The following is an 11,123-nucleotide window of genomic DNA, read 5'->3' as shown; positions in this document are numbered from 1 at the left end:
AGAATTCGCTTTGGCAAGCCATTTCAAACTCCCAAAATGAACTTTGTTTTGCCCTGATTTTGTTCAAAATTACGTCACATCAATTCGTTCATCGATTTCATTTGAAGTATATCGGGGCCTTTAAGGTTAGGTTATAGTATTTATAGCTAGCTGTATATAAAAACAATAAAAGTTTATGCAAAGTCCCAATTTAGATAAGTAAATGTGTGTGTGTCTGTGTTTCAGGACAGTGAGGTCAGTGGGACGGTTCCTCCTGAAGAAAGAACAGAACCTGAACTACAGGATTTGGCCTTATCGAGGGATCACAGTCCAGAACCGCCTTCAGAGGTACCTGTCTGTCTCTCTGTGTGTCTGTCTCTGTCTGCTCCTCTTCTGCAGTGTTTATCTGTGTGTCTTTGTTAAAATACGTCTTTTTGTTTGAGGGGTTTGCATGTGACCTCACAGCCCGTCTGTCTGTCTGTCTGTCTCTAACTCCATCCCTCCACTGCAAGGACTCGTTGCGTGGACGTCACCTCCCCTCCACAGCCGCTTCATGCCCTCTGACCTCAAACGCTGCTGCAGAAGACGAGCTGATGACTGAAGGCAAGAGTGACGGTGTGCAGGAGGAGAAACAGTCTGATGAAGAGGAAAACAAACTGATCAGAGACGAAGAGAAGAGCGATGAGATCGATGAGCAGATCGAGCGATTCAGCAGTCCCGAAGAGGAGCAGAGGAACCATACGGAGGAGAGAACGGAAGAACGGAGAGATCAGACGGAGAGTGAAGATGATGGAGACAAGCAACGGGATGAAACACAGAGAGAGGAGAAAGACAATGAAGTAGAGAGAAGTGTTTCCTGTGAGGAGGAGGAGAGGCTTTCTGAACACAATGAAAGAGAGGAAGATGAACACGAGAAAGATCAGATGGAGAGTAAAGGTGATGGAAAGATGACTGGAAGAGAAGAACAGATGCAGGAGGAGGACGAGATCAACAATGAAGAGGCAGAGAGAAGCGTTTCCCATATGGAGGAGGAAGAGAGGCTTTCTGAACACAGTGAAAGAGAGAAAGATGAATGCGAGGAAGATCAGATGGAGAGTAAAGGTGATGGAAAGACGTCTGGAAGAGAAGAACAGAGGCAGGAGGAAGAGGAAGAGATAAACACTGAAGAAGAGGTAGAGAGAAGCGTTTCCCATATGGAAGAGGAAGAGAGGCTTTCCGTACACAATGAAAAAGAGGAAGATGAACACGAGAAAGAACAGATGGAGAGTAAAGGTGATGGAAAGACGTCTGGAAGAGAAGAACAGAGGCAGGAGGAAGAAGAGATCAACAGTGAAGAAGAGGCAGAGAGAAGCGTTTCCCATATGGAGAGGCTTTCAGAACGCAGGGAAACAGAGGAAGATGAACATGAGGAAGAGCAGAAAGAGAGTGAAGAGATCAGCAAAGAGCCGACGGACGCTCAGAGCGACAGAGACAGCGAGGAGATCGAACGCTTTCAGAACGACAGCCTTCAAATAACACACGTTAAAACAGGGAAGTTTATGCCTCAGTGGAATCGAGTGTGCAGTGAGGTAGGACTGAGTGCCCCGCCCCTGCACACAAACCCCGCCCATCTCATATGCCCCACCCCTGCACATAAGCCCCGCCTGTCTGATATACCTCACCCCCTGCCTGTGTTTATGCCCTTCACTAGTTATACTGCAATTACAATTTCATATATAATGCTGAGATTGTGGTTTTAAAAATAATATTTTGAATATTGAAATGTTTTTTTAAAAATGAAATGATACATTAAATATAATTTCTAAAACCGCCAGTCACAGTTTTATTGAGTGAGTCATTGAATTATTCACTCAACCAATTCGTTCAGACAGCTGATTCATTCATGAACAAAACAAGCAACTGTCTTTATGAATGGATCACTCATTCATTAATTCATTCAAAAACGCTGATTCATTCAGCAACAAAACACTACTGTGTGTTTGGAGAAGCTCAACAAATCACATTATCACATTTCATGCTGATATTGGAGAAAAATATCACTAATATAATTCATACAGGTGCATTTTTGCCCCTAAATATTGACTATTCGGTCTCATTCTTATGGCAGTTTACTAATATACATCACAGTGAAAGCGAGCGCTATCAAGATTTTGTGTTTTTGTTTTTGCAAAGCGAGTGACATACTCGATATCGCACATCCCCAATTTTTTTCAAAGCTTTAATTTATTCAGTGTTTTTTTTTGTTCAGTGATTCGTTCGTTCATTCTGTAGTGTTGTTCAGTGTTTGTTTTTTAATTCATTCAATTGATTCATTCATTCAGTGATTTGTTTGTTCATTCTGTAGTGTTATTCAGTGTTTGTGTTTGTGTCTTCATTTGTTCATTCATTGATTTGTTTGTTCAGTGATTTGTTCAGTCATTCTGTAGCGTGTCGCTGCAGAGAGGAGGCATGTCTCAACAGTCATGTGACATCACACTAAGGCTCATGGGAGGAGAAAAGCACCCATGAGGAGCAGATTTTGATGCGTGTCTGATCTCATTAGTCAGGAGCCAATCAGAGCTCCTCTCTGCAGTTGAGCTGAAACTCCCAGCATCCTCCTCTCCCACATACGCTCACTGCTGTGTGTGTGTGTGTGTGTGTGTGTTATCAGTGTGTTATTGCTGCTGTACAAGTGTGTGATGTCATATCCTGTGCCGTGACAGGAATCTGAGGCCGGTGAAGAAGCGGCGGCGTCGCTCTCATCCGCTGATAATGTGCAGGTATGACATCATCAACACATAAACAATCATTTATTTACATTTATGCATTTATTAAACATGTCTGGGCTGTATGCGTCTCATAATTTCACTCTTCATGTGTTTCCTCAGGCTGGTTTCCACTCCAAACTCTCAGAGAATGTGTTTGATCTGCTGGATCTGACGCCTGCAGTGGTACACACACACACACACACACACACGCACACACACACAAATACACACACACCTCTACAGGTTTAAAGGCTCATTCTGTCTCTCTGTCTGTCTGTGTGTCTCAGGACAGGAAGGAAGTGGAGGGAGAGGGAGACGTGGACAGCTGTGTGGATGTCTCTGTATCTGCAGACAGGTGATGATGATGATGATGATGATGCGACTCATGAGTGAAATATTCATTCAGTGTGTATTTCTCTTAGGTGCACATTGTTTCTGAGCCAAACGAACCCTCACGCGTTCAGAATTACTAAACACAGCAATATACACATGACAAATCCAAACATTATCCTGAATGTCTGTGGAAACAATGTACTGAAATGCATCTGTGCGTTTACATTGTGCGATCAGTGCGTCGAGAACACACATACATGGTTTGTTTGCACATCAATATAAGGGACTTGCGCATGCTTACTGTGCGACTCCTGAATCGTCTTTACCGTGATTACAATTCGCCTTCATTAAAACTTTACTAGTGAGACGCTGGTTTGCTTTATCCAGCCGAGAAACGTTTGCGCATCACCTGGCCATACAGTGGTGTTTCGTTCAGTCTGTATTTCACAATGCGTGCGGGCTCGCGCTCTTCAGAAACAAATATGACAGAGGTCGTGTTTTAAAGAGAAACACACTCTGAAATGAATGATTCACTGAAAACTGAATCTGTTTTCTCTGCCATCTCTGATCACCCTGGATTTCTTTACATTCATTTACTGGGTAATGTGTGTCTCGTCTCAGACGTCTGCTTGAAAACGTGACGTCAGCTCAGACGCCGCAGTCACGTTCCAACGCCTCCACGCCTGCAGATGACATCAGCAGGACATCACATGACCAGAGACCGCCCACCGCCCGTGGCCGAACCGACACCAGTTATCAGGAGAGAACACAGAGAGAGGAGGAGAAGAGACGAGAGGAGGAGAAGAGACGAGAAGCTCAGGAAGATGAAGAACGGCGTAAGCGTGATGAAGAGGAGAGGAAAAGACTGGAGGAAGATGCAGAGAGGCAGATGGAGGAGGAGAGGAGTAGACTGATGGAGCAGACACAGAGGAGACTGCAGCTGCTCAGAGAAGCTCTGATGAAGGATGAGGAAGACGAGGAGCGCCGGATGAAGGAGGAAAGTGCTGAGCAGTTGAGGTCAGCGCCAATGAATCACGAGCAGTTTTTGCATTAAAACTTTTCATGTTTACATACTCACGTTCAAATGACACAGATCGCGTCACATCATGTGTGTGTTTCAGGGTTTTGAAGGAGAAGATACTTAAAAACAGACGAGACGAGGAGGAGCGATTGAACAATGACACGCACACACGACTACAACAGCTCAGGTACACACGCACACAATATCAACATCAGCACACTCTCTCAGACACACACACACACACACACACTATATCAACCGTATGTATGTCTCGTGTGTGTACAGGGCTGAGAATGAGGTGAAACTCCAGGAGCTGCGCTCAGAGCTGGAGGAAGAGCGGGAGAGAGCGGAGACTCAGAGGAAGCGGGATCTCGAGCGCCTGAGGGAGGAGTCAGAGGAGGAGCTCCAGGCTGAGAGGAGGCGGCTACAAGAGAAGAAGGAGGAGCAGCTATCCTCCATCAGAATACAGGTGTGTGTGTGTGTGTTTGTGTGTGTTTGTGTGTGTCTGTGTGTTTAACGCTCTGTTGTGTTTTGTCAGGCTAAACTCAGTGACTCACAGCAGAATTTAAGGAGTCCACGACCAGAACAACCTTTAGCCGAGTACCAGAGAGAGGTACAACACACACACACACTCACACACACACACACTCTCTCTCTCTCTCTCTCTCTCTCTCTCTCTCTCTCTCACACACACACACTTTTTTTATGTGGTTACGGATGTATTTTGTCATAACTGGATCTTCCAGTGAAGCGTCAGTCTTCTCTCTGGTGACATATGTAGATTTCTCTAATCATTTAGTGTGCTTAAACTCCACCCCTCATTTGCATACACATCTGAGAGCCACGCCCACATCTAATCAACAACTGGTCCACAGAACGAAGTCCCGCCCTACATTTATTCTTTATTTGATAATCTGTTACACCCTGAGATGTCACGAGACAGAATCTGCTTCTACCTCGGTTTCATCCTGAATTTAATTGTGCAGCAGTAGCTGGAGTGTGTTAATGTGTGTGTGTGTGTGTGTGTGTGTGTGTGTGTGTGTGTGTTTGTGTGTCAGCTCACAGATGTGCTGCAGGAAGTCCGTGAAGAAGTTGAGAGGGATCACAGGAGGAAACTAGAACAACTGAAAGAGGAACATCGACATGAACTAGAGAACCTCAGAGAAACACACCTGGAGCAGGTACAACACACACACACACACACCACACTTGTGTTATTATTGAAGTGTGTCATCTCATCAGGTGTGTGTGTGTGTGTAGGAGAGCAGGGAGAGGGAGCGTCTGCTGAACTCTTTTCAGGAGGAAAGAGACACTCTGAGCTCTAAACACACAACACAACTACACAAACTACAGCACACACTGGACACACAGCTGCAGGAGATGCGCAGGACACACTCACTGAAGGTCAGCACAACACACACACGCACAACGGCACAGAGAAACAATAAAAGCACTAGATATGTTTCCATACACTCATTTTTATCCACTGTGTGTGTGTGTGTAGGAGGCAGCGTTACAGGAGTGGATGGAGAAGCTGGAGATACAAACCAAAGAACTTCAAACTCAAGAGGCTGAACTTCAGTCAAAGGTACAGAACAGTGTTTTTATTCATTATATTAGTTTTTGTCTCATTTACTTCACATGAAATTAATTGTTCATCTCAGTTTTACAAGAATGCTAACAGTGCTGTTTATTGATGATCATCAGGCGTCAGAATTGAAGAAGAGGAGGCAGCAGCTGTATGAGGAAGAGGAGGATATTCAGAGAGGATTAGAGGTGTGTGTGTGTTTGTGAGTGTGTGTGACAGTCCTGTCTGATACAGTCAGGAGTGTGTATAAATGTGTGTATGTGTGTTTGTGCAGTCTCTCCCTCGGCTGCTAAAGGAGCGGGATGATCTCCATGAGGAGCTGCAACGGATGAGAGCAGATCTTCAGAGAGAGAGACAGGAGAGAGAGAGACAGAGAGAAGAGAACAGCAGGATGATGGAGGAGAGACAGCAGCTGGAGACGAGAGTCACACTCCTGCAGGACAGATGTGAGCAGCTCAGCTCCAGAGTCAGGTAACACACTCTCACACACACACACACACACACACGTAAACACAAACTTTTATATGCGATTAATCGCAAATTAATTGATTTGTCAGCACTTGTCTAAACATAAATATAAATGAAAAACTTGCCATTGAGTAATCCTCTGCTGCCATCTAGTGGCTGTTGTCGAAAATACATGTTATTTTAATTTTAAAAGTGTTTGTTTTCCAGTAGATGGCAGCAATCTTCCATTAAACGATGGCACATTTTTCATGTTATCACTGTTAATGAAGTTGAGAAATGTTGCTATTTTATGTAAATGTATATATTTAAATTATTATAAATTGAGGCAAATAGAAAAGTACAATATTTACCCCAAAACTGCACAACCTTACTGTAAAAACATTCAAGTGAATGATATCACATTTTAAAATACATTATTATGTTGCAACACATTTTTCTGTCTGGTTACATAAGCTAGTTTGACAGGAATTTTGTTGCCCTATGTGTAATAGCAACCAACATAGCATCATATATGTAATATTAGTCTATTTTATTATATGCATAATATTATCGGTAAAACCCTGATCGTGCATTCCTGTTCTTTTTTTATGCTGGTGCCTAAAATTGCTTAAAAAAAGGCCAATCGGTGGCAAAAATGTAGAAATAACGTAGTGATTATGTTTGTGTGCAGTGAACTGGAGCAGAGGAGCAGAACTGAGAGGGATCACCAGCAGGATGGAGCAGAAGACCAGCAGAAGAAGAGCAAGAGAAAGACTGAGAATGGCCTGCGTTTGGAGGATCTAGAACCATCGGTGCTGCGGTCAGGAGACGACAGCGATGCCAGTGTAGACGAGTATGTGTGAGTCCTATAGTGAGCTGCCTATCTAGTGCTCCTGATGCCTTTTGGACAAATTCTGAAGCAGGATGCACAACGTCAAAACATTTGAAGAAAATTGAAACGTGCATAGATGAATTATCCAAATAAGATGCATTTAGAAAATAGGGTGAATTTTCATTTATTGTCGAGTTTAAATGGTTGTAACTGACGCAGGTGACTATTACGAATGCTAAAAAGCATGACAGCTCACTGGAGTTTGAGTGTATGTTACTCTCTCTCTCTCTCTCAGTGTGAGGCGGTATATGTGGAATGAGAGCGTGTCTCTCCTCAGGGCTCGGCAGTTTCTGGAGCGGCAGAGCGTTCACGTGTCAGACAGACAGGCGGCGCTGCGGGCGGCTCACAGCAGTCTGAAGGACCCCGTGCCCGGGAGCTCGTCACAGCAGCTCTACCACAATCTGCAGCAGGTGAGTGTGTGTTCAGAGACAGAGGCCTGCGTCTGCATCATTATTACCTTCAGAGAAGCCCATAAAGTGTGTGTGTGTGTGTGTGTGTGTAGGAGGTGAGGGATCTAGCCGAGCTCAGGGAGACGCTTCACAAGGGTCAATCGCTACTGAAAGAAAAAGAGGAAAAACTCAACCAGCTCGAAACATCACTGACTGAAGAGGTACAACACACACACACACACACACACACACACACACACACACACACACACACACACACTCTGACTGCTCTTCAAATGTCCTCAGATGTCATGTTCCACGTGTTTTGTTACTTGTGAACACAAATGTAAAGACAAGCCTATACGCACGTCATTTTTTTCCCCCCAAATAGTTACTACAGTCAAACCTGAAAATGGAGAAAGACATTTTGTTACAAAAAACACCTAAAATTCAATAAACCTCAGGTTGTGGTGAAGAATTGTGAGTTTGTGTGTATCTGCTGATAGTTTTCTCTGATGAAATGGTGAAATTGCTGCTGAAGTGACTCTGAGAGGCTCATATGGGTGTGTGTGTGTGCGCCAGGTGTCATGTGAGGACGCTGAGAGGTCAGCTGATCGGAAAGTGACGTTTGATGTGACCGAGTCAGAGATGAGCAGCATCTACAGCCCGGAGGGAACAGGTGACACACACACATATACACACGCAATTCACTCACACACACACACACACACACAAAAGTGCCCCTATTATGCTTTTTTCAGATATGACCTTTCACGTAGTGTGTAATAAAGCTGTTTGTGAATGTAAAAGTTCTGCAAAGTTTTAAAAGTCAAAGTTCAGATAAATGTAGTTTTTGTCTCCCAAAAGAAAGAATCGATTCTGAACTGCTGAAACGAGTCGTCAGTAATTCCAGTCTCACTTCCTGCTTGAACCTACGTAGGTTTGTAACTAATTTGCATAATGCCAGCCTTTGGTTTTCATGGGATGCCAGCAAACAGCGTCTCTTTGCCCCGCCCTCTATCACTGTAGTTGTATCTGAGACTGGAAGAGTTTGGTTTGTGTTGTTCATGTCGAGAAGACGCTGTTTTCTGCTGCCAAATCAAAACCACTTTGATGAGATTGATACGGTAAAACGGACGCCATCATTACTGTTCGTATCACTGTGAATCAAGAGCTGAGATTCAGATATGATAATGAGCATTTGGTTTCCGACCAATCACAACAGACTGGGCCATCTGGGCAATCAGAGCAGAGCAACTCTCAGAAAGGCGGAGTTTATAGAGACTGAATCCTTGATTGAACCGTTTCAGACACTGAGAGAAAAGATCTGAAAATTAAAGTGTTTTTGACCTTAATTCATGTAAACCTGTTGTAGGAGAAATCAAAACCAAATTAGCAACCTATAAAATAGCATTATGGGGCACTTTAAGACACGAGAGCTTGTGTTCATGCAGTGATTCACGAGTGTCTGATCGTCTGTCAGTTCCAGTGAAGGTGCAGCAGTTGGCTGACTCTCTGCAGCTGATCTCGGGTCAGCTGAACTCTGTGTTAGGAGCTTTAGGTTCCCTGACCCACAAACAGGCTCCGCCCACTCTGACCACACCTCTACCACCCCGTCCCTCGTGGGCGTGGTCTGTAAATCCCTCCCCTTCGCTGTCCAACGGACTCGCACACAGACCCACAGACTCTCTGCAGAACCGCTGGTCGGGACTGAGCACAGGTGAGACTCATACACACACACACACTCGTCATCACCTGCTCGGCATCTGAACATCATCTCTGTTTCCACAGAAACCAGCAGAGCTCACATGACCTACTCAGGATACACACCACCAAGGTGAGCACACATACTCACACACACCAGTCTTCGACAATCATATATTCAGTGGCTGTTACCTCGTGTGTGTGTCTGTGCAGTCTGTCAAGTCTGCGTCCATCAGCAGAGGTCGAAGGTCAGCGGCTGCAGGGGCTGATTGAAGGAAACAAACGCTGGCTGGAGGCTCAACGGAAAAACCGCAACATGTATCCTTACAGGGCCTGATGGTTGCTTTTTCTCAAGGAAAATGTGTTACTTGTTTCTGAAGAATAATAATAATAATAATAAGTTTATTTTATATAGCACCTTTCTACAAACAAAGGGTCACTGTACAGTGTTATAACACAAATTACAATAGACAGGTAAACAATACAAAGACATCAAAGGCATCATTTAATCAGAGGTCAGAGAAGCAAGAAACAAAAAGATAAGTTTTAAGGTGGGTTTTGAAATCATGTATTGATGAAAGGTCTCAAATGTGCTTCAGAATGGAGCTCCAGAGTGAGGGGGCAGAGATGCGAAATGCCCGACCACCGAATGATGCGAGTTTGTGACGTGGGATCAACAAAGTACCAGTATCAGAGGATCTTAATGTGCGCATAGGAGAGTAGGTTTGAATGAGAGCAGAAATATACTGGGGGGCAAGACCATGAAGTGCTTTGAATATGATGAGGAGTATTTTGTATTGAAGAAGTTCAGGTGGTTTGATGGGTTGAAATCGCCAACTTTCTCCTCTGAACACACACATACTCGAGTGTATTTCTCATGCTCTGTGTCTCATGCTGTTTTCCTGAACGTCACACACAGTCCTCTGTTCCCGAACCTCAGAAGCGTGTCCAGCAGCGGTGGGTTAGTTCAGCTCAGCCTCGACGACAACAACCAGATTAAAGTCCATCATTACTGAAGCAGCTGAATAAACACCTGCAGGAGATTCTAGAGCAGCTCATGTGTTCCTCAGGACAGCTGAAGATCATGAGCAGTTATATGAACTGTGAGGACGTTTGTCTACATTTTTATTTGTATAGCTATGTGCAGATCTCATTTGTACAATATTTTTGTAAACAATTAAATGAATTTAATTCTTGATGCAGGTGTGAGTTTCTTCATTTTTATGTTTTGTGATTTGGATGGTAGATATTGGCTAATTAACTGTGCAGTCCTGCCAGATAAATGCACAGTTAATTAGCTTGGTAATTGTTTCTCTGTACAGAAAGTAAACATATAATGCCTTTCACATGCTTCAAATGTAAAAAAAAAAATCCACTTCTTTCATCTTAATGTCATTCATAGTATTAAAAGTGCAATATGTAATATTTTCTGTCCGCTAGAGGTCGCTAGAGGCCTATTCAAAACAAAGTCGTAGCTTGATGACGGCAAGTTTGAGCGCGGAATCTTGGGACGTGGTCTCCACCTGAGCGCGCAAGATGGCGCCGTGAGTACAAGTGTTGAGACCTAGCGCCCATTAACAAAGTTAAATTTAAGCAATAAAACAGACTTTTTGCTTTCAGTCTGCGCCCTATTGGGATGTTAACTGATAATTGTCTGCTACGGTTTGCTCACGTTTAAGAAAAAATGTCAACTGATAAGAAACGGAAGAACTTTGCGACGAAGAAGAAAGAATCAGCTGCTGACATGGATGCGTCAGCCAGCTCTGCTGCTGCCCATAACGTCCTTGTCGACAGTTGTCACGATTACTATGGACCTGAAGAGAAAGTGGAATTTTCGGTGATGTCTGTAGAAGATTTCCCCTCACTCCCGTGTACTCCTTTGAAGCCTCCTTCAAAAAAAGGCCGAGGTGAGTCCGCTGACGACATAATTTCGAAACTCTCTGAGCTCATTAACATGAGGTCTGATAAACTCGAGTCAATGGTTGCTGCCAACACTTCTCACATTGCCGGATTGAGAGAAAAG

The 11,123-nt window shown here is 44.0% G+C and overlaps 1 protein-coding gene across 1 annotated transcript; it reads left to right on the top strand.

The window, feature by feature from the left end:
* Window positions 1-224: 224 nt before the first annotated feature.
* On the top strand, window positions 225-10,296 carry LOC125248989 (centrosomal protein of 164 kDa-like). Its single transcript, XM_048161158.1, has 22 exons — window positions 225-327; window positions 492-1,547; window positions 2,682-2,738; window positions 2,847-2,909; window positions 3,014-3,081; window positions 3,681-4,076; window positions 4,181-4,267; window positions 4,366-4,549; window positions 4,619-4,693; window positions 5,139-5,261; window positions 5,341-5,484; window positions 5,585-5,668; window positions 5,788-5,856; window positions 5,943-6,139; window positions 6,807-6,974; window positions 7,243-7,417; window positions 7,510-7,617; window positions 7,979-8,075; window positions 8,880-9,116; window positions 9,188-9,233; window positions 9,314-9,418; window positions 10,020-10,296. The coding sequence occupies exons 2-22, from the start codon at window positions 573-575 to the stop codon at window positions 10,114-10,116; spliced, it is 3,555 nt and encodes a 1,184-aa protein (XP_048017115.1). The 5' UTR covers window positions 225-327; window positions 492-572; the 3' UTR covers window positions 10,117-10,296.
* Window positions 10,297-11,123: the final 827 nt, after the last annotated feature.

The sequence above is a fragment of the Megalobrama amblycephala genome, linkage group LG16 (genome assembly GCF_018812025.1).
Source record: "Megalobrama amblycephala isolate DHTTF-2021 linkage group LG16, ASM1881202v1, whole genome shotgun sequence".
Lineage (NCBI taxonomy): Eukaryota > Metazoa > Chordata > Actinopteri > Cypriniformes > Xenocyprididae > Megalobrama > Megalobrama amblycephala.
This window is presented reverse-complemented; position numbering and strand designations above follow the sequence as displayed.

What these genes read in the sequence shown, in the direction of transcription:
- LOC125248989 (XM_048161158.1), top strand. Translation starts at nt 573, where the DNA reads ATGACTGAAGGCAAGAGTGACGGTGTGCAGGAGGAGAAACAGTCTGAT. An exon ending in CAGCTCAGCTCCAGAGTCAG is followed by an intron (nt 6,140 to 6,806) that starts GTAACACACTCT and finishes GTTTGTGTGCAG; the next exon opens with TGAACTGGAGCAGAGGAGCA. An exon ending in CTGGTCGGGACTGAGCACAG is followed by an intron (nt 9,117 to 9,187) that starts GTGAGACTCATA and finishes CTGTTTCCACAG; the next exon opens with AAACCAGCAGAGCTCACATG.